At 40.6% G+C, this 27,282-nt stretch overlaps 2 protein-coding genes across 2 annotated transcripts; both read left to right on the plus strand.

Moving 5' to 3' along the window:
- Positions 1-20: 20 nt before the first annotated feature.
- Positions 21-1,471, plus strand: glrx3 (glutaredoxin 3). The gene has a single exon (XM_012854386.3). The coding sequence runs from the start codon at positions 45-47 to the stop codon at positions 1,014-1,016; it is 972 nt and encodes a 323-aa protein (XP_012709840.2). The 5' UTR covers positions 21-44; the 3' UTR covers positions 1,017-1,471.
- A 4,474-nt stretch (positions 1,472-5,945) lies between these two features.
- Positions 5,946-27,102, plus strand: apom (apolipoprotein M). The gene is made up of 7 exons (XM_012854388.3): positions 5,946-6,147; positions 6,385-6,524; positions 18,376-18,446; positions 25,958-26,092; positions 26,381-26,479; positions 26,585-26,612; positions 26,862-27,102. Exons 1-6 carry the CDS (start codon positions 6,034-6,036, stop codon positions 26,596-26,598), a joined length of 573 nt encoding a protein of 190 aa, XP_012709842.1. The 5' UTR covers positions 5,946-6,033; the 3' UTR covers positions 26,599-26,612; positions 26,862-27,102.
- Positions 27,103-27,282: the final 180 nt, after the last annotated feature.

Below are 27,282 nucleotides of genomic sequence, written 5' to 3' on the forward strand. Positions count from 1 at the left end.
GTGACGTAAGAGAGGAAACGGAAGTGTCGCGGAGAGAAGAAAAGATGGCGAACCTGGTGGAGGCGACTAGCCAAAAGCAGTTCGAAGAGTGTCTCGCCAAAGCCGGAAAATGCCTGACCGTGGTGCATTTCCACGCGGCGTGGGCCCCGCAGTGCGGCCAGATGAACGACGTGATGGCGGAGCTTGCCAAAGAGCACGTCGGCACCACGTTCGTGAAGCTGGAGGCGGAGGCGGTCCCGGAGGTGTCGGAGAAGTATGAGGTCTCCTCGGTGCCCACCTTCCTGCTCTTCAAGGCCGGGGAGCAGGTGGACCGGCTGGACGGGGCTCACGCCGCGGAGCTCACCAAGAAGGTCCAGCGGCTGGCGGTGAGCGGCGCTCCGGCCGCAGCCGCCGAGGCGCCGGACCTGAACGAGCGGCTGAAGAAGCTGGTCAACGCGGCCCCCTGCATGCTGTTCATGAAGGGCTCCCCGCAGGAGCCCCGCTGCGGCTTCAGCCGGCAGATCGTCGGCCTGCTCAAGGAGCACGGCGTCCAGTTCAGCAGCTTCGACATCCTGTCCGACGACGCGGTCCGCCAGGGGCTGAAGACCTTCTCCAACTGGCCCACCTACCCGCAGCTGTACGTGAAGGGGGAGCTGGTGGGCGGACTGGACATCGTGAAGGAGCTGGCGGCGTCCGGCGAGCTGGAGAACACCTGCCCGACGGCCGTGAGCCTGGAGCAGCGCCTGCGGACCGTCATCAACCGGAGCCCGGTGATGCTGTTCATGAAGGGCAACAAGGAGGCGGCCCGCTGCGGCTTCAGCAGGCAGATCCTGGAGATCCTGAACGGCTCTGGGGTGGATTATGACACCTTTGACATTCTGCAGGACGAGGAGGTCCGCCAGGGGCTGAAGACCTTCTCCAACTGGCCCACCTACCCGCAGCTGTACGTGAAGGGGGAGCTGGTCGGGGGCCTGGACATCGTGAAGGAGCTGAAGGAGAGCGGGGAGCTGGTGTCGGTGCTGAGGGGGGAGTCATAGGCGGCTGGCCCTCATCCACGGGCCCGGAGCGGCATGAGGGGCCCCCAGAGTGACGCTCAGCTCTCTGATTGTAGCAGTTAATTAGATTCTGGCTGCAGAAACTGTTGGAAAATGTTTATTTTCTTTCTTCTTCCAAGTAAAACATGTAAAGTTGGCAAAGCGGTAACTCTGGTGAAATGTTTAGTAATAAAGCAAAGCCGTTTGTGTAATGACAGCATAAAGTCGTGATTTGGCCCTTCATGTCTGATTCTGAGACACTTCTGAGAAAAGCTGCCTGTAGTTCAAGCTTTTTTGGGTTTTTGGTTTTTCTTGAGAACTTTGTTGTTGCACGTTTCACATCTTCAGGCTCGGGATGCGATTAGTAAACAGCTTTTCACACACGGCTCCTGGAAACCACTTTTCCTGGCTCTGTCATTCTTCCCTGACGAAAACAAAGATTAAACAATTAAAAAGAACACAGAGATGGTTACTTTTGTTGTGTCTAAAGATTACTGAGCACTTTAAACTGAATCTTTATTTTTATTTTTCCTTGAATGGGGAAAAAAACAGCTGCTTAGTTGCAGTCATACATCCTGCAGTCAGCCACGTTTCCCTACAGATTACCAAACATAGACTGAACATAGTTGTGATGAAGTGTTTCTTAAAACTAAGTTCAGCGTCGCTAATCCAGCTGTATTTATAAAACAGCATAACTGACCAAAGTGCTGAACAGATGTATATAAACATAAAAACACACATACTAGATACAGATACATAGACATTAATGTTATTTCAATTAAACTGTATTTGTATAGCACAAGGCTGGATCATCTAGAAAAAAACGGCATATTGATAAGATATAAATATTGATCGATATCAATAATTATCAACAAGTTGAAAACATTTTAAGTTCAGCCCTGGCCGTTTTATGCTGTTGCTTAATGACCTGTTTTTAGATACAAAACACACAAACTCAACCCTTTATTCAACTAACTTTTTACCAGAACTTCAAGTTTAAAAAAAAAAAAGAAACTTGTGCTCACTGAACTGTATGAACTGTAATACTAATCTACATGGTTAGAATGGAGACGGAAGGAAAACCGATTTTCTATTGAACTTTTTGTTGACCTTTTTTTTTCTATCATCAATATACATTCTATTGATCGATATATATTATTGAATAATCCAAAGTCAGACTCCATCAGATCCTCCAGGTTGGTGAGAAAGTTTCCTCTCTAAGGAAACCCAGCAGGTTGCATCAAGTCTCTCCAAGCAGCATTCACTCCTCCTGAAAGAGCGTAGAGCCACAGTGGACAGTCGTCTGCATTGTTGATGGCTTTGCAGCAATCCCTCATACTGAGCATGCATGAAGCGAGAGTGGAGAGGAAAACTCTCCTTTAACAGGGAGGAGAACCTCCAGCAGAACCAGAACCAGGCTCAGTGTGAACGCTCATCTGCCTCCACCCACTGGGGCTTAGAGAAGACAGAGCAGAGACACAGAAAGCACAGAAGCTCACATTGACCCAGGAGTACTTTCTATGTTAGAGACGACAGAGCAGAGACACAGAAAGCACAGAAGCTCACATTGACCCAGGAGTACTTTCTATGTTAGAGAAGACAGAGCAGAGATACAGAAAGCGCAGAAGCTCACATTGACCCAGGAGTACTTTCTATGTTAGATGGTAATAGAGGATGATCTGCCTCCTCTGGTGACGTCACAGCTAACAGAACGCCAGACCAGGTGTACCTTCTATGAAGAGAAAAATGACAGAGAACAAAAAGTTAAAAGCTGAAATAACAACAAACAATGCAGATTGGAGAGCAGTAGGAGAACTCAGCAGAGTGAGAGAAATAGACCCTGATGTCCTCCAGCAGCCTAAGCCTATAGCAGCATAACTATAGAGGTAGCTCAGGGTAACATGAGCCACTCTGACTAGAAGCTTTGTCACAAAGGAAAGTGTGAGGCTTAGTCTTAAAAGTAGACGGGGTGTCTGCCTCACGGACAAAATCTGGGAGTTTTAGTGCTAATGATGGTGATCATTAAGTAAAAAAAAATTATATCTTCAAGTCCAAAGAAGCACACAACGTCTACAAAATGCACCTAAAGTTACTTAAATATACCTCAAAAACTAAACCAGACCACTTAATCAAAGTTAGTTATGTTATTTTTCGGTACATAGCTATTATAGTTCACTATAACTTATCTAATAAAGGATGTAAATCCATTGCAAGCTCTTATTTTAGATGTAGCTACATTATGTCGTAACGTCATAACTGGGGAATAAACAGTACAGCAGCAAGGGGAGCTGAAATAAATATTGTTCAATCCGTAAATAGTTTCATATGTGACAACCACAGAATGTCTTGAACTAAAACTCCGAATATCACAAATGTCTGATCATAAAACGCAGCAAATAATTCTCAGGTCTAGATGACTAGATGGATCTAGCTGCTAATTGGAAGATTATTGCGGCACCTGAACAGGTGTACCTAATAAAGTGGCCACTAGGTGAAAGAGAGACGTTGCAGGATGGGAATATACACATTAAAATAAGCTTTCTTCTTCTCTTGTTCATTAAGGTAGCATTTTATTTTTATTTTTTTCATTCAGGTAGCATCTAAGGTGAAGCTTGCTCTGCTGTGACGTCACATCATGGCGGCAGACCTCCCTGCTGGTTTTGCTCATCTTTTATTCATGTTTCTCAGCTGTTCTGTTTCTTTACTGATGAGCAGGTCTTATCAGAGCACCAGGCTGACCCTTCTCGCTTTTTCCATCAGTGTGAAAAATGGGGTTTTCGCCACCTTGTGGAAGTAGGAATTATTACACCAACTACCCCTCATCTACTGCCAGTTTACTGTTAGCGTTATTGTCTGCGTTGGTAAATCCTCATTTGCAAGACAATTTGGGTCAAAGTGTATCCGAAATGCATATAATATAACAGCTTCTTAAACGTTAAATACAACAAAGGTTTGGTTAGATTATTTTTTTTCTGAGCTGGTGCATATACTTTTTGTTTCACCTGGTAGAGTAACCTGGCCCTAAAGAGCCTAAAGAGGGTGAGTTAGTCAAATATACAATTAAAGCAATACACATTGGATTTAATTTGGATTAACCTATACCTAATTTAAAACTGGGTGTGAAAACATGCTAATCAGGAATTCATTAAAGAAAACGATAACTATTTTCACTAAGGGGCTGTACTGGCTTTCCCATCAGATAATACCAGTGAACATTACAGTTAATAACCAGTTCTATGACTAAATCAATTAAAAATAGGGAGGCGATTAGGATATCTGCTGCTGTTAAGGAGGCTAAATAAAAAAGAAATGTTTGCATGGTTGAGGAATAAAAGTCAGAGATAATGTGTAATTTAAATGCATTATTTGTGACAGAAGAGGAATGAATGGTTAATTTAACTCAAAGAGAAAATAAACCAAACAACTAACTGTTAATTATAATCTGAGCGAAGGGGAGCATGTAAAAAAATAAAGAGGAGGGACCCCAAGATGGAATCGTGGTGAACCCTGGATGTGTTTTAGTCAACGCTGATGTAAAGTTGCTGTCACGGTTAAAGGAGGGCCTAAGTGCAGAGCGTGGTATTGACAACCTGAAGTTTTAATAATAAAAGTAGATAGTTAGAAAAATAGTCACGGGTGGAACAACTGGTGGACAGAACCCAGAGCACAACGGAACATCTGAGAGAGGAGGAAAGCCAGCAGGGGAGGTGGGTGGACCGACATGAGTCCAGGTGTGAGAAATCAGGTGCTGACGAGGAACAGCTGGAACCAATGAAGACAGGGTAGCTGAGGGGAGGAGAGTAATGAAAAGGAACTGAACAGGGAAGGACTCTGACACACATGGACTAAAGATGGCAGCAAGTAGAGCTCATAAACAGGAAAGAACAAAAACATGGAGACTCTCAGACACAAAGGATCGTGACGTTACTGATGGTCTCTGCCCTAAAGCAAGGAACCACTTACCGTACCAGAAAGAGAGAGGATGGGAAACTGCCTGATAACGCTATCACTCCACTCATTCAGCTACATTCACTTATTCCATATAAAGTTAATTAACTTATACAGCACTTTTTCCAGTCATACTGATCACTCAAAGTGTTGTACACTAGAGCCACATTCACCCAACCACTTTCATTGATGTGCACACATTCATACACAGCTTGGTGGGCAACTTGCCCAGGGGTACACTGACATATGACAAGGGGAAGCTGGAATTGAACCCACAACCTTCACGATTGCAAGACAACTACTCAGCCCATCAAGCCACAGTCGCCCCCACTCCAGTTTCCTTGTGTTTCCTTCTCTGATTCTGATAAGCAAAAAAAATGTGGAAAAAAAAGTTCATTTAAAACTACATTTACTTCGCAGTTTTTTACTGAAAACTGTTTTATAGATCCACAAAATTTAATTTCATTTTAATTTCAGTTTTTTTTTTTTTTTTGTTTCTATTAACCTTTTTTTTTTAAATTAAAGCGCTGTTGTGTCTCTGCTCCCTAAAGTCCACGATGAAGCAAACCCGGCGGTCTTTAAACATGTGAGTTAATGATTCGCTGCGTGTTGACAGAGTCTGGGTTTTCACTGCTGTTGGTTTCCTTTAAACTGTCTCGGATATGAAAGTCGAGGTTCACAGCGAGACTTTCTATAATTTGCTTCTGTTTATTTGATGAGATTTTTACGAAACCACAACCTCCCACATGAAGCTGATTCACTCAGGAAGCCTGTTTTTTTTTTTTTTAAAGTGGGGTTTCATGATTCTCACTTTGTGAAAGTTTCATTCATTTTACTCTAAACGAGTTTATCTAAAAACCACACGTCTTTGAATCAAAGGATGTACGAAACCTCATGTTCAGCACCAAATAATTGCCATTAATGGCAGCACGGCTACTGTGCAGTAGTTAATAATTCACCCACACCCACTCTCTGTTTAATTTACGTGCTGCAACATTGCATAAAGTCAGAACGTGTCGTCAGGTTTCAAAGGCGTTTTAGTTTCCAGAGCAAACTGTTTTAACTTGCAGCTATGTTAGGTGTAGCCTTGTCATATTTTCTGCATTTTTACACTTTGGTTTATCATATTTTTGTTCCCTGCGTGGATCCTGAGCAGCTGCTCGTGAAATCTGTTGATCAGCATCAGGTAAGAATAAAAATGTTTGTTTTCTGTCAGTAAAAAAGTGAATGGAGCAGTAAATTATAGATAGATCTACACTAAGATACGTTCCCCCTAAAGGGAACTTTCCACCTCCTCCTCTGTTCTTTCCATAAGTGGTCTTCGCTGCACGTCGTGGGCTTATATATTTAACAATCTTCTGCTGTCGGACGTGCCATCACCCCACGCTGCCGTGCCGGCTCTCTCTCTGTGTTTCTGTTTTAGTATCTGGGGAAATGGTTCTTCAAGGCGGCTGTCAGTCGGAGGGCGGCGGACATCAGCAAGTTCAAGATGTTTGACAACATCGCCTTCACCATGGAGGGCACCGCCGACAGGACGCTGGTCTTGACCGGATACATGCGGATGTGAGGAGGCAACGTCTCCCCCTCAGAAACACACAATATGACACATATATGCAGTGGCGTCACCAGGGGGTGGCCAGGGGTGGCCATGGCCCCTCTGTGTCATGTCCTGGACACCCCACTGGCCACCCTACTGGCCAGTGTAAATTGTAGGCAGCCGCTCTTCCTGAGCCAGTATCTACTTTCCCTAGTAACTGTTTTGTTTTCCAATAAATTAATAAATGTACACCTTATTAGGCGCCCGCCTATGCATTGAAAATGCATGGCGGAGGCCTTATGCTATGCACCTAATAAGGGTTTCTTTATTATTAGGCGCCCGCCTATGCATTGAAAATGCATGGCGGAGGCCTTATGCTATGCACCTAACAAGGGTTTCTTTATTATTATTATTATAGTACCGTTAATACAGCCCGAACCGTAGGCTGTACCCCCACAAACTATATATCAAAACGTGCGTCTCGACGCCACGATCAGGGCTTTTTGTACTTGACGCCGTTTTGACTTACAGTTGGAACAGAATTCGCAAAAAACACTTCTTAACACAATTGACCTCTCAATAATGCTTGGCTGAGCATGACACTGGTGTTTTGGTCGAGTGGGTTAGGTGTCGGGCTGCAAAGCAGAAGATCGTAGGTTCGACTCCAAGCTGTGTCAATTTCAGAGAATTACATTTTCACCCAATATTTCATTTCCCTTTGGCTTTAAAAAACGATTTTTTCATTTAAATCATTAGCCAGATTAATTTATTCAGCATATATCTTAAATATACCAAATACAATATTTAATTTCCCTTTGGCTTTAAAAAACGATTTTTTCATTTAAATCAATAGCCAGATTAATTTATCCAGCATATATCTTAAATATACCAAATACAATATTTCATTTCCCTTTGGCTTTAAAAAACGATTTTTTTTTCATTTAAATCAATAGCCAGATTAATTTATCCAGCATATATCTTAAATATACCAAATAGTACAATAAAACAATCAAATTCATCACAATCTCTTTAATCTTACATATGAAAAGTTATCCCTCGAGCCCTGACGTCAATAGTCCGTCGATTAAAACAAAAATACGCCGCACAGTGCTGGGGTATCGTTAGTGTGTTCAGCTTAAATCAGCAGGTTAGGGTAGCAGGTCGACCGCCCCAAGATGGCGGCCGTATTCAAATTCATCACAATCTCTTTAATCTTACATATGAAAAGTTATCCCTCGAGCCCTGACGTCAATAGTCCGTCGATTTAAACAAAAATACGCCGCACAGTGCCGGGGTATGGTTAGTGTGTTCAGCTTGAATCAGCAGGTTAGGGTAGCAGGTCAACCGCCCCAAGATGGCGGCCGTATTCAAATTCATCACAATCTCTTTAATCTTACATATGAAAAGTTATCCCTCGAGCCCTGACGTCAATAGTCCGTCGATTTAAACAAAAATACGCCGCACAGTGCCGGGGTATGGTTAGTGTGTTCAGCTTGAATCAGCAGGTTAGGGTAGCAGGTGGACCGCCCCAAGATGGCGGCCGTAATTCGAGGGGCGCTGTGTATTATTCAGAGCAGACAAGCAGTACTCTTTCAGTTCCGGGTCAGAGGTGAACTCCTCCATCTTGTGGCTTGCTGTGCTGTGCTGTGCTGCCGTTTTTCCTAAATTACTGAAGGATATTGTTGAATGAAGTCCAATTTACCCAGACGAAGGGTGTTCCATTGGGTGTTTTCCTTGCAACTACGTGACGGTGAGTCGTTTATTTAATGTCGGTTTTATATTATGGTAGAAATGCGGTGGCAAGGCTACACGGCACTGAGGGATGGAAGAGCTGCATGAAGCTGACACCCCACCCACAGAAAAAACTCCGTTAAATAGACGGAATGGTTAGTGCTTCGCTTGTGCAGGTTTGTGCCGTTAAAATTAGCGTTTGTGCTGTTTTGGTTTTGAAGATATTAAAGAATATTTGTTAAGGTCATCCAGAATTCACCATCTCCCCATTTTGCTTCGAATCCGATCAAACTGGGCTACTTTTTTTAGTGCTTCGTTTGTGCAGGTTTGTGCCGTTAAAATTATCGTTTGTGCTGCTTTGGTTTCGGAGATATTATGAATTTTAATTTCAACCGATGACGTCATCCCAGCCCGCCGCTTCAAAATAAAGTGCTACGGTAAATCATATGTTATTGCCGTCACTGGAAAAAACGTAAGTCTTTTTAATATATTTCGACTGATAAATCAGTAACATTACTATGAAGTTGTGTCATCTACCGAGCCTCCCCCCCCTACAGCATTCTTATAAAATGATTTATATATTCCTGCTTATTGGCAAAGATCTCTTGGGACACATGTTTTTGTTTGTTTTTTTAGTTTCCTGACTGAGGGGAGAGGCTGGAACAGTCTCTGTGCAGGATGGCTGGCGTCCTTAATGATGTTCCTCATTTGTGTAAAAAGATGTGGTCAGATCTACCGTTTGGTCTCAACACTTTTCTCAAGAAAGCAGTTATTAATTTTATATTTTTCTTTTATCATGCAAGTTGTTTTAGCTGCTATTGTAAAATGTGTGTTATATTGTTTTGTACTTTATTCCTGAATAGATATTGCGATTTATTTTCTCTCATTTAAAGAACTTTACTTTAGATAGCAATGTCAAGTGACATTGCCAAAAAAGGCATTTCATTTATTAGAATGTTCAACTGTTTTCATAAAGTCTATTTTTCCTAATCAGAAGGGTTTATTCTTCTTCGAGAGTATAATGTTTATAACATTTTCAAACAATAACTTGGTTATAGTTGATCTTAGTAGTCATAGTTCATTACTCCTCTGAATTAATTAGAATAGCAAACCTTTATTGCTCTACAATCGGGAGATTTGGGGGTGTCTGCACCTAACAAAAGGGCAATTAAAGTATACAGGCTTATATAACGCAGAAAACATACCCAAACTAAAATCAATAACAGAAAAACTGCAAAAAATAAATCACACTGGTCAGCCTATAAAGTATAACAACACTGTAAGGAACGATCTCCTAAAACGTTCCTTTGTCCACCTAAGCTAAACCTTTAATTAGGCTGAAGGACCATTCCACTTTTTATTGGCTTTATGCATGAAGTGGGAAATATTGTTCAACTATGAATATATTGACTGAGATCAGCGTGGCCCACCGCGACCCAAGTCATTGGATTAGAACGGGAGAAAATTTAAAATTATTATAAAAAAAATACAAAGTACAGTAGGACAAATAGTGACTCGTGTGTATTTCACTGCTCTTTTGACTGAGGCGCTGCATCCGTGACTCCGCTCTGTAGCGTTTTTTTCTTCTAAAGCCCGCGGTGCAGGTGAGTTTTTTTTGGGAGAACACATTTTTATCGGTAGTTGTCACTCTTTTTTCAAAAAAGATTCTTATAAACCGACACGCCACCTGATGAGAACTGTAATGAACGGCTCATCAATGCAAATCCGTGAAGCAGCGAGACCGTGAAAGGTGAACCGCAATATGGCGAGGGTTCACTATATATATATATATATATATATATATATATATATATATATATATATATATATATATATATATGCTGTTTATTCACTAATGTCTAACAACAACTTTGTATCTCCTAGTATTAGAAAACTTACATTCTGATCAAAAATATAAACAATGTCTTTTCATCTTGCTTGTGAAAAGTTATCCCTCGAGCCCTGACATAAATAATCCCTCGATTTAAACAAAAATGAGCTGCACAGTGCTGAGGCATCATTAGTGTGTCAGCTTGAATCAGCAGGATTAGGTATCAAGTCGACCGCCCCAAGGTGGCGCCCGTAATTCCTGCGCAGCGACAGTCAATGCGGGGTCTACTCTTATATTATGTCTATGGACACAACCATGTTAGCGGCTAACGCTTAGCTTGTTGCTAACCGGAAGTAGCTCTAGGAAGGTCTCACCAACTTCTGCTTCACAGAGTTTGTATTTCCTTTAGTAGTTTGTAATGCCTTTAACATTTTTATTCACATATTTCATTTTTTCATGTTACATTGAAGTATTTAATCATGTTTTAATAACACCAATTTTCCATGCTGCTTGGATGCAGACCTTCTCCTGTCGACTGTTTTTTTTGGGGAGGCTTAGTTGCTAAAGGAGGCCGATCTGACACATGGCCTTTGGTGAGCTTTGGTGACATTAAGTATTGGCACCCTTTTTGAGGAACTTCCCAGTACAGGATTTGGACCAAACTAACAGAGTACAATCACCCGGTGATACTGGACACAACCATGTTAGCAGCTAACGCTTAACATGTTGCTAACCGGAAGTAGCTATAGGAAGGTCTCACCAACTTCTGCTACACAGAGTTTGTACTTCCTTTAGTAGTTTGTAATGCCTTTATCATTTTTATTCACATATTTCATTTTTTCATGCTACATTGAAGTATTTAATCATGTTTTAATAACACCAATTTTCCATGCTGCTTGGATGCAGACCTTCTCCTGTCGGCTGGTTTTGACGAAGACAAATCCTTTTCACACTCAGAAGATTTGATTTAAAATCCCCAAGTGATAAAAGCCTACGACCAAGGAACTCGGAAGCTTTGCCTTTGACGGTTACGTGCACCACCAGGCGGGCGCCTTCTTCAACTTCTTCAGAAGTTGAACGTTTCTAGTTATTATTATTATTATTATAGTACCGCTAATACAGCCCGAACCGTAGGCTGTACCCCCACAAACTATATATCAAAACATGCGTCTCGACGCCGCGATCAGGGCTTTTTGTACTTGACGCCGTTTTGACTTACAGTTGGAACAGAATTCGCAAAAAAACACTTCTTAACACAATTGACCTCTCAATAATGCTCGGCTGAGCACGACACTGGTGTTTTGGTCGAGTGGGTTAGGTGTCGGGCTGCAAAGCAGTAGATCGTAGGTTCGACTCCAAGCTGTGCCAATTTCAGAGAATTACATTTTCACCCAATATTTAATTTCCCTTTGGCTTTAAAAAACGATTTTTTCATTTAAATCATTAGCCAGATTAATTTATTCAGCATATATCTTAAATATACCAAATACAATATTTCATTTCCCTTTGGCTTTAAAAAAACGATTTTTTCATTTAAATCAATAGCCAGATTAATTTATCCAGCATATATCTTAAATATACCAAATACAATATTTCATTTCCCTTTGGCTTTAAAAAACTATTTTTTTCATTTAAATCAATAGCCAGATTAATTTATCCAGCATATATCTTAAATATACCAAATAGTACAATAAAACAATCAAATTCATCACAATCTCTTTAATCTTACATATGAAAAGTTATCCCTCGAGCCCTGACGTCAATAGTCCGTCGATTTAAACAAAAATACGCCGCACAGTGCTGGGGTATCGTTGGTGTGTTCAGCTTGAATCAGCAGGTTAGGGTAGCAGGTCGACCGCCCCAAGATGGCGGCCGTATTCAAATTCATAACAATCTCTTTAATCTTACATATGAAAAGTTATCCCTCGAGGCTTGACGTCAATAGTCCGTCGATTTAAACAAAAATACGCCGCACAGTGCCGGGGTATGGTTAGTGTGTTCAGCTTGAATCAGCAGGTTAGGGTAGCAGGTGGACCGCCCCAAGATGGCGGCCGTAATTCGAGGGGCGCTGTGTATTATTCAGAGCAGACAAGCAGTACTCTTTGAGTTCTGGGTCAGAGGTGAACTCCTCCATCTTGTGGCTTGCTGTGCTGTGCTGTGCTGTGCTGTGCTGCGCTGCCGTTTTTCCTAAATTACTGAAGGATATTGTTGAATGAAGTCCAATTTACCCAGACGAAGGGTGTTCCATTGGGTGTTTTCCTTGCAACTACGTGACGGTGAGTCGTTTATTTAATGTCGGTTTTATATTATGGTAGAAATGCGGTGGCAAGGCTACACGGCACTGAGGGATGGAAGAGCTGCATGAAGCTGACACCCCACCCACAGAAAAAACTCCGTTAAATATACGGAATGGTTAGTGCTTCGCTTGTGAAGGTTTGTGCCGTTAAAATTAGCGTTTGTGCTGTTTTGGTTTTGAAGATATTAAAGAATATTTGTTAAGGTCATCCAGAATTCACCATCTCCCCATTTTGCTTCGAATCCGATCAAACTGGGCTACTTTTTTTAGTGCTTCGTTTGTGCAGGTTTGTGCTGTTAAAATTATCGTTTGTGCTGCTTTGGTTTCGGAGATATTATGAATTTTAATTTCAACCGATGACGTCATCCCAGCCCGCCGCTTCAAAATAAAGTGCTACGGTAAATCATATGTTATTGCCGTCACTGGAAAAAACGTAAGTCTTTTTAATATATTTCTACTGATAAATCAGTAACATTACTATGAAGTTGTGTCATCTACCGAGCCTCCCCCCCTACAGCATTCTTATAAAATGATTTATATATTCCTGCTTATTGGCAAAGATCTCTTGGGACACATGTTTTTGTTTGTTTTTTTTAGTTTCCTGACTGAGGGGAGAGGCTGAAACAGTCTCTGTGCAGGATGGCTGGCGTCCTTAATGATATTCCTCATTTGTGTAAAAAGATGTGGTCAGATCTACCGTTTGGTCTCAACACTTTTCTCAAGAAAGCAGTTATTAATTTTATATTTTTCTTTTATCATGCAAGTTGTTTTAGCTGCTATTGTAAAATGTGTGTTATATTGTTTTGTACTTTATTCCTGAATAGATATTGCGATTTATTTTGTCTCATTTAAAGAACTTTACTTTAGATAGCAATGTCAAGTGACATTGCCAAAAAAGGCATTTCATTTATTAGAATGTTCAACTGTTTTCATAAAGTCTATTTTTCCTAATCAGAAGGGTTTATTCTTCTTCGAGAGTATAATGTTTATAACATTTTCAAACAATAACTTGGTTATAGTTGATCTTAGTAGTCATAGTTCATTACTCCTCTGAATTAATTAGAATAGCAAACCTTTATTGCTCTACAATAGGGAGATTTGAGGGTGTCTGCACCTAACAAAAGGGCAATTAAAGTATACATGCTTATATAACGCAGAAAACATACCCAAACTAAAATCAATAACAGAAAAACTGCAAAAAATAAATCACACTGGTCAGCCTATAAAGTATAACACTGTAAGGAACGATCTCCTAAAACGTTCCTTTGTCCACCTAAGCTAAACCTTTAATAAGGCTGAAGGACCATTCCACTTTTTATTGGCTTTATGCATGAAGTGGGAAATATTGTTCAACTATGAATATATTGACTGAGATCAGCGTGGCCCACCGCGACCCGAGTCATTGGATTAGAACGGGAGAAAATTAAAAATTATTATAAAAAAAATACAAAGTACAGTAGGACAAATAGTGACTCGTGTGTATTTCACTGCTCTTTTGACTGAGGCGCTGCATCCGTGACTCCGCTCCGTAGCGTTTTTTTTCTTCTAAAGCCTGCGGTGCAGGTGAGTTTTTTTTTGGGGAGAAGAACACATTTTTATCGGTAGTTGTCACTCTTTTTTCAAAAAAGATTCTTATAAACCGACACGCCACCTGATGAGAACTGTAATGAACGGCTCATCAATGCAAATCCGTGAAGCAGCGAGACCGTGAAAGGTGAACCGCAATATAGCGAGGGTTCACTATCTCTCTCTCTCTCTCTCTCTCTCTCTCTCTCTCTCTCTCTCTCTCTCTCTCTCTATATATATATATATATATATATATATATATATATATATATATATATATATATATATATATATATAGTGTTTATTCACTGATGTCTAACAACAACTTTGTATCTCCTAGTATTAGAAAACTTACATTCTGATCAAAAATATAAACAATGTCTTTTCATCTTGCTTGTGAAAAGTTATCCCTCGAGCCCTGACATAAATAATCCCTCGATTTAAACAAAAATGAGCCGCACAGTGCTGAGGCATCATTAGTGTGTCAGCTTGAATCATCAGGATTAGGTATCAAGTCGACCGCCCCAAGGTGGCGCCCGTAATTCCTGCGCAGCGACAGTCAATGCGGGGTCTACTCTTATATTATGTCTATGGACACAACCATGTTAGCGGCTAACGCTTAGCATGTTGCTAACCGGAAGTAGCTCTAGGAAGGTCTCACCAACTTCTGCTTCACAGAGTTTGTACTTCCTTTAGTAGTTTGTAATGCCTTTAACATTTTTATTCACATATTTCATTTTTTCATGTTACATTGAAGTATTTAATCATGTTTTAATAACACCAATTTTCCATGCTGCTTGGATGCAGACCTTCTCCTGTCGACTGTTTTTTTTGGGGAGGCTTAGTTGCTAAAGGAGGCCGATCTGACACATGGCCTTTGGTGAGCTTTGGTGACATTAAGTATTGGCACCCTTTTTGAGGAACTTCCCAGTACAGGATTTGGACCAAACTAACAGAGTACAATCACCCGGTGATACTGGACACAACCATGTTAGCAGCTAACGCTTAACATGTTGCTAACCGGAAGTAGCTCTAGGAAGGTCTCACCAACTTCTGCTTCACAGAGTTTGTACTTCCTTTAGTAGTTTGTAATGCCTTTAACATTTTTATTCACATATTTCATTTTTTCATGTTACATTGAAGTATTTAATCATGTTTTAATAACACCAATTTTCCATGCTGCTTGGATGCAGACCTTCTCCTGTCGGCTGGTTTTGACGAAGACAAATCCTTTTCACACTCAGAAGATTTGATTTAAAATCCCCAAGCGATAAAAGCCTACGACCAAGGAACTCGGAAGCTTTGCCTTTGACGGTTACGCGCACCACCAGGCGGGCGCCTTCTTCAACTTCTTCAGAAGTTGAACGTTTCTAGTTCTAAATAGAATTACACAATAAAAAGGAATTGTTGTTCAACTCAAAATGTACTTTTATTGGTCTATGCACATTAGATCATTAGTAACATTAAAAATCAAACCATAAACCAAAAGATATTAATAGGCGTTAACTTAAGTCTTTCTGATAGTTTTCTACAGGCAGCTTTACTACAACAGTACAATAAAAGCCTGAAATTATGGCTTTTAGTTTCAGTGCCAACCCCAAGAGTTTAAGTGGCTACACCCCCCCCCAATGAAACATTTCTGGAGGCGCCACTGCATATATGCCACACACAAGGAAACACGCAGCAGCTCACAGTTTCAGAATGACAGCAGCTTCCTTCATGAGACGTGTGTATGTTTACATGTGTGTCATTACGTAAGCCAGAAGGACTCGCCTATCTGCCTCTACGAACATGCCTTACATCCTGTTCTTGATCTGTACGTGCTGAAATGAACTTTTGTGACCCAATGATGGTATCTTCTCCCCTAGTAAGACTTTCCTCAAGGTTTCGATGTGTGCTGATGGGAGGTTTTTACCAAATTTCCAGAAGCACATTTGTAAGGTCAGACTCTGGTGGTGGCTGAGAAGGCCCGGTTTGCAGGAGTGGAACAGAGCAGATCAGACTGATTCATCACACAGGTGTTAAATCAGAGGTCTCTTCCACAAAACCCCCTCTGCATGTATCTCTATGGACGATGCTCTGTGCTCCAGTGAGATCAGCTATGGTCTAAAATAAGAGGCTAGACTCATCCTCTGGGTTACCGGATGGTGAAGCCTGATTCGTCACCGTGCAGCTACGCTCTTCTTCTGGTGTCCTTCCGTGTTGTCCTCTTCTTCTTCTCTGGCAGATTGCAAAAAAAACAAAAAAAAAAACAACAACATTTAACTGCATACCTTAATGCCACCTATTGTAGATTCTGTGCTGTAACTCCCCCCGTTGATGGCGCATGCTTGGTTCCCAGAACTGGTGGAAAATGACGACAGTTCCCAATAAAACACCAACATGCTGAGACACACGCAGCGAGTTGGTGCCAGAGTCACAGTGTTTCCGGTGGAAAAGTGTGGCAAAACACAAAGAGACAGCTGATAGGGAAAGGAGGAGCAGAGAGGAGAAGATAGAAAATAAAAAAACTCTAGCCAGCTCTCAATTTATATTTGTTTTATGGTAAAATGTGCAATGAGCCGGAAAGGGGGAGAGTGCCTCTCCGGGTCGGGGAGGATGTCCTGCTCAAAGTGGAGGAGTTTAAATACCTCGGGGTCTGCTGGCCCATAAAACACTCTCTATGGTAGCTCTATAAAAGTCCTTTAGCAGTTTAGTGGGAAGTCCAGACCTTTTCGGTTTGATGAGGAAGAAGCATTGTTGTTGGGCCTTCATCACCAGATGGGAGGTGTTCGCAGTCCAGGAGAGGACATGGCAATATGGCATATTCAGATAAAAATGCAATATTCTAGTTGCTTTTACAAGCAAGCACCTCAGAGTAACTAAAGCGTGTGCAAGCAGACATTAGCATCTGAGAGACGGTGTAAATGATTCCTGGTCAGATCAGAACCCATGCAACTATTAGCATGTCTGGAAGCACTTACTGGGTCAGTTATAGTGTCTAACGGCAGCTGGGATGAAGGGCCCCTGGAAACGCTCCTTAGACATGTATGGGGTGCTCCTACTGGAGTTTTGCAGCTTGTGGGTCTCTTCATGCACTTCCAACATGAAGACCACGGCAACATCTGTACACCTCACTGCATGGGGAGCTGCAGCTTCAATAAAAGTGCTGGTAAAACTGTTTGATGTATCTAAAAGGCTTCTCCTGTGTAGATTAGACTATCGAATCCTCCGGTAACAGCAGCTTCTCTACAGCCGAGGAGAAGTCGTTAGATAAACTCATCAGGAAAGCCGGCCCCCCGGAACCAGTGCAGGGACTCAGACAGAAGAACTCTGAAATAAAATCACGCCGCTGTCAAACAATCTGCCCCCCGTCCCTTTGCCTGAAGCTGTTGCAGAGCTGAGGAGCTCCTTCACCATCAGACTGCTGCATCCTAATTACACTAAGCATTTAGGATGTCTTGTTCCTGAAAAGTGCTCTATAAATAAACTTGCCTTGCTGAAGAAGCGTTGTCACAGTTCCTTCCTTCCAGCAACTGTCAGACTTTAGAGCCATTACTGCTCCCAGCAAACTCACAAAGTGTTTACATCCATGCTGCTTTTTATGCATAGAGATGAATCCATGTTTTGGCCATTTAAAAAATTAGAATATAGAGGGCTGTACTGTAAGGGAAAATTTACAACAGCACACTTTCTAATACAGTTTCTGCTGTTGTAAATTTTCCCTTACTGTACAGCCCTCTATATTCTAATTTTTAGTTTCATATTTTACCTTTGTCTGTATCTGCATGTTTGCATTGTGTTTCACTTTGCTGCTGGGGAAAGTGAATTTCCCCACTGAGGGACAATTAAGGTGAGTTCCCTTCTAGCCTCTGACTTCCACTCATGAGTTAACATTTATGAACTTTTGTGACGTTTCTAGAATTACTAGACAGTTTAAATCTAATCATTTACAGACTCATCGCTGGTCTGCATGTGGACAGAATTACATCCAGGTGGGACCTTTCCTGCAGGAGCCTAAATTGCTCCTGATCTGTTTTTCTCAGATCAGACATCTTTGGATAAAGTCTCTCTTTGGACATTGAACCCAAATTTATCTGCATTGATTCTGGGCCTAAAACAGAAAAATAAGCTCCTTTTGAGCTGCGTTTAAATCAAGGTTGATAAGCATCTTTATTAAAAACTACAGTATCTGCATTTAAAATAAAATTAAAATCAGCGATTGAGGGGAAATAAACTTTCCATGTCTGTGGAAATCTGCTTCACAGCTTCACTGAAACCAGATTTAGTCACAACAAATATCAGACGTATGGAAACCTAGTAGTATGTGAATAGATACTAGAAAAGGGAAGCAAGGCGGTATAAATTAAAATAAATATTTTTTTATGCATGTTTGAAGACTGAAACCATTCTATCACTCTTGCACTTCTCTATCAGACAGTTTTGATTTTGTTTTCCATTTATTTATTTTTAGGGGAGATGACTGCATAAAACACAATTGGACCTATCATATACAGCCTGGGAGGGACGACATGGTGCTGGAAGGTAAGTCAAGCACTGCTCGTCTCATAGATCAGCCCCTTTTATGCACTCCAGGGGGACAAACTGTTCCGTATTGGGTTTTCTGGAGGAGGTTAGAACAGGTGGGATGGTGTGAATTTTGTTTCTGTGTATAAAGTAAAAAAAAAAGCTAAAAGAAAAAAAAGAAAAACCACCTGAGATCAAAATTTCATCTCAATTTCAAACAAGAATTATGTTGGTGAGTTGGTGGGGAAATACCACTGACTGCTTTCAGTTTTACCTTTTAACTTTATTATTTATTCTTAGGAATTCATTCATCCCTCTGCCAAATATGAGAGCCACTTTTCTTTGCTGGGTTACACGTGGAGTTCCCCAGGGCTCCGTTTTCAAACTCATGTATTTTCACCCTAATCGTCATGTTCAATAACTTCAATTCAATTCAATTCAATTTTATTTATATAGCGCCAAATCATGAAACATGTCATCTCAAGGCACTTTACAAAGTCAAGTTCAATCATATTATACAGATTGGGTCAGATTATACAGATTGGTCAAAAATGTCCTATATAAGGAAACCAGTTGATTGCATCAAAGTCCCGACAAGCAGCATTCACTCCTGGGGAACCGTAGAGCCACAGGAAGAGTCATCTGCATTGTACATGGCTTTGCTGCAATCCCTCATACTGAGCAAGCATGAAGCGACAGTGGGAAGAAAAACCACCCATTAACGGGAAAAAAAAAAAACCTCCGGCAGAACCGGGCTCAGTATGAACGGTCATCTGCCTCGACCGACTGGGGTTACAGAAGACAGAACAGAGACACAACAAGAGAAACAAAAAGCACAGAAGCACACATTGATCTAGTAATCTGTTCTACATTAGATGGTAGTAGCGGGTGAGCCGTCTTCTCTGGATGATGTCACAGTTAACAGAACGCCAGACCAGGTGTACCTACTATGAAGAGAAAAGAGAGAGAACAGAAAGTTAAAGCAGAAATGACAACACATAATGCATAATTGAAGAACAGTAGAACTCAATATAGTGAGAAAATTAGATCCTGATATACTCCAGTAACCTAAGCCTATAGCAGTAAAACTATAAAGGTAGCTGAGAGTAACATGAGTCACTAGTTATAATTTTTGTCAAAAAGAAAAGTTTTAAGCCTAGTCTTAAAAGTAGACAGGGTGTCTGCCTCACGGACCAAAACTGGGAGTTGGTTCCACAGGAGAGGAGCCTGATAGCTAAAGGATCTGCCTCCCATTCTACTTTTAGAGATTCTAGGAACCACCAGCAGACCTGCGGTCTGAGAGCGAAGTGCTCTGTTAGGAACATACGGGGTAATCAGAGCTCTGATATATGATGGAGCTTGATTATTAAGGGCATTATACGTTAGAAGAAGAATTTTAAATTCTATTCTTGATTTAACAGGAAGCCAATGAAGGGAAGCTAAAATTGGAGAAATATGATCCCTCTTGTTGATTTTCATCAGAACTCTTGCTGCAGCATTTTGGATCAGCTGAAGGCTTTGAACTGCATTTTGTGGAATTCCTGATAGTAAAGAATTACAATAGTCCAGCCTTGAAGTAACAAATGCATGGACCAGTTTTTCAGCATCACTCCTGGACAGAATGTTTCTAATTTTGGCGATATTCCGGAGGTGAAAAAAGGAAACTCTGGAAACCTGTTTAATATGGGATTTAAATGACATGTCTTGGTCAAAAATAACACCAAGATTTTTTACTTTATTACCAGAGGCCAGGTTAATGCCACCCAGATTAAGTGATTGGTTAAGAAGTTTATTTTTTGAGGACTCTGGCCCAAAGATTAAAACTTCGGTCTTGTCAGAATTTAGATGCAGGAAATTTAAAGTCATCCAGCTTTTGATGTCATCAAGACATGACTGCAGTCGAAGTAATTGATTGGATTCATCAGGATTTATGGATAAATATAACTGAGTATCATCAGCATAACAGTGGAAATTAATCCCATGCTGTCTGATAATTTTGCCTATCGGAAGCATATATATAGTAAAGAGAATTGGTCCAAGGACTGAACCCTGTGGTACTCCACAGGTGACCCTAGAGTTTGAGGAAGATTTATTATTAACATGAACAAATTGGAATCTGTCTGACAGATAAGATTTAAACCAGCCTAATGCTTTTCCCTTAATCCCTACAGTATGTTCAAGTCTTTGTAGGAGAATATTGTGATCAACTGTATCAAACGCAGCACTGAGATCTAACAGGACAAGTATAGACACAAGTCCATTATCTGAGGCCATGAGAATATCATTAGTGACCTTCACCAGAGCTGTTTCAGTGCTATGATGAGCTCTGAAGCCTGACTGAAACTCCTCAAGTAGGTCATTACTTTGTAAATGTTCACAAAGTTGATTAGCAACTACTTTCTCAAGAATTTTAGATAAGAAAAGAAGATTAGATATAGGTCTGTAATTTACTAACTCATCTTGATCAAGAGAAGGTTTCTTAAGTAAAGGTTTAATAACAGCTACTTTCAAAACCTGTGGTACATATCCATTTACTAAGGATAGATTAATCATGTCTAAAATAGTGCCACTGATCAAAGGGAATATGTCCTTAAACAACTTGGTTGGGATTGGGTCTAACATACAGGTAGAAGGTTTAGATGAAGCTAAAATTTTAGATAGCTCAGAAAGCTCTACTGCTTCTAAACAGTTCAAACACTGCGCAGATTCTAAAGATTCCTCCAATGCTGCCTCACTTACTGAGGACGAGGTAATCATGTTTGGGAGGATGCCAATTATTTTATTTTTAATGGCATCAATTTTATTTATGAAGAATCCCATAAAATCATTACTACTGAGAGCTAAGGGAATGGATGGATCAACAGAGCTGTGGCTCTGGGTAAGTTTGGCAACTGTACTAAAGAGAAATCTAGGATTATTTTTATTCTCTTCAATTAATGATGAAAAATATGCTGCTCTAACTCTGCGGAGGGTCTTGTTATACAACAATAGTCTGTCCCTCCAGATTAAGTAGGATTCCTCTTGGTGTGTAGAGCGCCATTTTCTCTCCAATTTCCTAACATTGCGCTTCAAGGAACGCAGCTCTGAATTAAACCAAGGAGCCAGCTTCCTGTGAATAATCACCTTCTTTTTCAAGGGAGCTACATTGTCTAATGCAGAACGCAATGAGGAAGTCACATTGTTAGCAAAGGTATCGATTTGTGAATGGGAAGAAACAGCAATGCTGCCATCTACAGGGCATTTCTGCAATACTGAGGATATTAAGAAGGGGACAGACTCTTTAAGTTTTGATACAGCATTATCCGATAAAAATCTACTATAATGGAACCCTCTTTTGGGGGTGGAGAATTCAGTTAGATTAAACTCAAATGTTATTAAAAAATGATCAGACAGGACAGGGTTGTGAGGAAATACTGTTAATTCTTCACAATCAATGCCATATGTCAGCACAAGGTCTAAAGTATGGAGCCGAGAGTGCGTCGGTTCATGCACATTTTGAGCAAAACCAATTGAATCTAGGATAGTTTTAAAGGCTACACTAAGGTTATCACATTCAGTGTCAACATGGATGTTAAAATCACCCACTATAATAACCTTATCAGTATTTAACACCAAATCAGATAAGAAATCTGACAACTCATCCAAAAACCGAGTGTAAGGGCCTGGTGGACGATACAAAACAACAAACAGAAGAGGTTTTATTGCTTTGCAGTTTGGATGAGGGAAACTGAGGGTTAAATGTTCAAAAGAACTGTAATTATTAGTTGGCCTGGGACTAATTAATAAATCAGACTGAAAGATAGTTGCCACTCCTCCTCCTCTTCCCACAGATCTGGGAATGTGGAAATTTGAATAACTGGAGGGGGTTGACTCATTTATACTAACGTAGTCCTCTTGTAGCCAGGTTTCTGTGAGACAAAACAAATCAATCTGATTATCAGAAATTAATTCATTAACTAACAAAGTCTTTGGAGGGAGAGACCTTATATTTAATAGACCACATTTTATTATTTTATTTTTAGGTTCAAGGTGAACCATATTGATTTTTATTAGGTTTCTATGATTTGTTCCTTTTAGATCAGTTTTTGATCTGTTAAGTTTTGGCCGTGGGAAAGACACCGTCTCAATAGGATAATGGGTGGGTAACAGTACAGAAGCTGCAGAGAGGTGTGTTAAACTACGGCTCTGCTTCCTGGTCTGGACCCTGGGTTGTCAGCATTTAGGAGAACTAATAAATCCGGCCAGATTCCTAGAAAGAAGAGCTGCACCATCCAAAGTAGGATGGAGGCCGTCTCTCCGGATCAGACCAGGTTTTCCCCAGAAAGTTCTCCAGTTATCAATGTAGCCCACGTCGTTTTCTGGACACCACCTAGACAACCAGCGGTTGAATGATGACATGCAGCTAAACATGTCATCACTGGTCAGATCAGGCAGGGGACCAAAGAAAATTACAGAGTCCGACATAGTTTTAGCAAACTCACAAACCGAAGCAACACCAACTTTGGTGACCTCTGATCGGCGTGACCGGGTGTCATTACCGCCAGCGTGAATAACAATTTTGCGGTATTTACGCTTATCCTTAGCCAGTAGTTTTAGGTAGGATTCTATGTCGCCTGTTCTGGCCCCTGGTAGGCATTTAACTATGGTCCCTGGTTTCTGTAGTGCCACATTTCTTATTATGGAGCTGCCAATAATTAAGGTCGGCTCCTCGGCGAGATTGTCGCTCAGAGGGGAAAATTTATTAGAAACGCAGATGGGTTGGTGGTGATCTGGGGTCTGTAATCTAGAGCTATGCTTCCTACGAACTGTCACCCAGCCAGCCTGGTTACCAGGCTGCTCGGGTGCTACTGCTTTAGGTTCGCTACGTGAAGTTACTCTATGCGGCTCCGCGCTAGCAAAAGAGCGGCTATCAGCTGGTTTTTCAACAGCACGGAGCCGGGTCTCCAATTCTGACACCCTCGCCTCCAAAGCTACAAAAACACTACATTTATTACATGTACCATCATCACTAAAGGAGGCAGAGGAATAACTGAACATCTGACACAGAGAGCAGCAGATAGGAGACTTAGTCAGAGACGGAGAAGCCATTATGAGGCTAAGGCTTGGCTAGCGCTAGGCTAACGCTAGGCTAAAGCTAGGCTAACGCCCTATTATCACGCCAAAGAACAAACCGTGTGAAACACGAGGAGTTCCCAAACGTGATGAGCAGCCACAGACAATGTTTTAAAAGTGCTTATGTTTGGAAACAGATGTTACAGCAAAGAGGTTTAAAGATAAAAAGCGAGAGAGCCTGGAGCAAAGCTCCGTCGTTCACACAGCAACAACAGGAAGTGACAGAATACGCCTTACCGCAAACAGGAAGTCCGCGAACAGGTGACAATTGACAATTGTTGCCATTCTATTCTCCTAATAGAGTAACTTTATATATAAAAGACGTATAAAATAATAAATACTGCCTTCTGCTGGGAGGATATCTTTCCAAGAGCTTTCGCTTTCTAGCTGCTTCAGGTTCATAAAGTTCACATTCATTTGCATGCGTGGTGAAATAAAAGTAGGCAGCCTCTAAAGGCCTAATCTCACCGCTGCTCGCCTCTTTTTAATGCACTATGTGTTTCGTGCAGCTGAAAAAATATTTTAACAATGGTGGAACGGTTGCACAGGAGCAGAATTGCTTCCTACAGTCAAGGTAGCCAGGATGAGTCTCATAGTACCAGTAAATAGGCAAACCACAAGGATTTACAGGCAGATTTGACAGTGAGGGATGAAGAGAATATGAGGGAGTGAAGCAGTAAACGAATGACTAAGCACTGTGACTAACATGCTGTGTGTCATTCTTTTTAATTTAGGGTATTATGTTGCACAGGAGAACCTTGTTGTTGTAGGTATTTCTTGTGGAAAGAATTTTGTGTGGCGGAAACATTTACAGTGATGGATGAATGCTTGAAGAAGATGCATCAGGTGGCTCAATACAGCACGCTTCTCATCTCTGAACTTTTAAGCAAATCTGATAAAAATATGCTGAGAATTATTAATGTCCTTAGTTGCTTATTAGCAGAATAAAGTGAAGTTAAACAAACTAGCTTCTCTTTAGTTTATATGAGAGCTTTCCGTTGGTTTATGGGCAGCATTTTCAGCACAATGTGTGAGTTGTATTCCATATGTCTGTGGCCAATTTTGAGTAATGTCCCTGTTTGCACACCAAATAATCTGGTCCTTTGTCCGGTCCTCATGTTTGTTTTGAGGATAACAGGTTGGGGTGTTTTTACCTGCCAGTCTGCTTGCAGCCTGTATATCAGTGCAACATTGATATTTGGTGCATCTCTGAGCTAAAACTCTGAATCCTAAAAAAACAAGGAGGTCTTTGGCAAATACATTCCCCAATTATAATAATTTCTAAATACCTAATATTTAGTATAACATATAAAAATTACAACAAAAGCAGGATAAAGATCTCCAACTTTTGGCTTTTCGAAAAAAAGAGAGTCTTCTATACATTTTCAGCTTCTTTCTTTTTGCCAAATGATTTAGTGAACAATGAAAAAAACGTAATCAAAATATATTAAATTGCCAAAATGAGTCAGTTTACTTTAAAGGGGACATTTCATGCAAAGTCCACTTTTTTAGCCCTAAAATACATTTAGTGTTGTACTGGGGTCTCTAGGAACGCAGAAAAGTTGAACACATATGTATATATATATATATATATATATATATATATATATATATATATATATATATATATATATATATATATATATATATATATATATATATATATATATATATATATATATATATATATTCATATATTCATTTTCTGTTTGGGTCACATTTTAAGCCATTTAGTTTTCTCTGTTCTCTATTATATTCTTTTAAACTACATCATAGTATTTGCTGCTGACCTGCTCAACAAGGTCATGAACTTCCAGCCTACGAAAATTAGGAATCCGCCATTTTTATTTTTTTTACACCTCCATTTTGTAGTCCAAGCTGAAGCGGAAGTTACAGGTGGATCAATTGGAAATGTTCAGTTGTTGTGTTTACTAACCCCCACAAGTCAGTACACCGTCCCCTAGCAGACTACACAAATGGCCGTGGTGGCGTGGACGTGCCACCAGAAGAGAGGCGTGGCCAAAGTGTCTCCTTTGCATTTAAAGAGACGGCACCAAAACGAGTTGCTACAATAGCAAGTAATTCAGACCAAAATAACGCGGTTCTATTTTATTTAGACCACAGCTGAATGATTTAAATGTGCAAAGGAAGGTATTAAAAGATATATCCCCTTTAGGAAACAAGCAAAACTCTTTATCCCCGCTCTGAACCATTTAAGAAAATTTTATAATTTATTTGTAGAGACAATAAAGACATTTTTTTTAGATTGAGATTAGCTGGAAAATAAACACGGATTAATGGATTTTATGCTCATCCGGACACCAGATCGATCCTAAAGAAAAGGTTTGAAGGGTAAAAAGAGAAGGTCCGCCTCAGTGCCTTATCTGAGTGTTTCTGCTGTGTGGCTTTTTATCTAGGAAGGACGTACCGCAGGAACCTCCTCTGGAACGGCACGTGGGCCAACTGCCAGGACTGCATCATTTTCCAGGAAGTAGAGCCGCCTCTAAAAGAGACCGACTCAGAGGACTCTCTCAACAGATTCATGTTATATGGTAAGAAGTCTTTTAAGAGTGGCAATTTTAACCTCTTATCCAACAAGAACCGATAAAACACAAAATAAAAACAACTGGAACTTCAATTTCCACCTTTCATTTTCATCTGCAGCCCTTTTTAGTTCAGTTCTACGCCTGATTATTTAAAATTTGGTCAATTCTGCCCCAATTTAGCCACAGCTTATCCTATTTTTATATGTTAGATTATTTCCAGTGAGGGTGATTTTATTATGAGGTTGGTTAAATTATTTGGTTAAACTATCTTTTTCTCTGTGCTTTGATCTGAAGTTCGGCAGAAGGATGTCGACTCTGAGGTGGTGACAACGTTTCTTAGAAATTCAGCTTGCCATAACATGAAGGAGAGCGTCAGACTACCTCATGAGAAAGGTTGTTTTTTTTAACCACAAATACACATTCTAATATATTTATTTTGACATGTTTTTAATGTTAAAGTGTTTGTTTATACATTGAAACAATTTTATGTGTTTCCAGAGTTTTGCATCTAGACGTGAGAGCCCAGGTAGGCCCAGTTACTGCCTGTTTTAGCTGCTCAGGAACGTTACAGTAACTTCTGTTGTTTTCTTTTGGGACGCTTTAGGAGATCCTGGATCTTTGTAGTTAAGATAATTTGTCTTGTGAAAAAAGATCAAACTGGCCGCAGCAAAGTTGTCTTACTACGAGACTAAAACAGAGATCTTTTTTTTGTCAAAATACTGCATGAAGAACAAAGGCAGTCGCAGCCAAACTTATCCACAGTTTTCATTTTCAGTCCCAGGAACTGGCGCTGCAGCTGCTGAGGGCTGACGACCCACCCATAAAAAACTAAACAGGAAATCCCAGCATTCACATGAAGGACGGAGCAGTTTGTCTGCTGAAATAAATGTCTTACTTCTTTTTCACCTTATCAGAACAGCATTGATCTGTGGATGTGACCTGCATCATCAGATATAAAATGTATATTTCCTTCACTTTTACATTTCTCTGAATAAACAAAGCTTCATTATTGATAACCCTTTTGTTCTGAGATTATTTTGAAAGGCTTTTCCTGAGGGGCTCGAGGATATTTAGTCGGAGAGAAGTAAAACCATTTCTGTTTCATGAGTTATTCATTTTCCTGAAACCGCCTTTAAACCTATATCATCATGAACCGTAATTTTCAGACCATAAATCACGCTTAAAAGCCTTCAATT

The sequence above is a fragment of the Fundulus heteroclitus genome, chromosome 3 (assembly GCF_011125445.2).
Source record: "Fundulus heteroclitus isolate FHET01 chromosome 3, MU-UCD_Fhet_4.1, whole genome shotgun sequence".
Classification (NCBI taxonomy): domain Eukaryota; kingdom Metazoa; phylum Chordata; class Actinopteri; order Cyprinodontiformes; family Fundulidae; genus Fundulus; species Fundulus heteroclitus.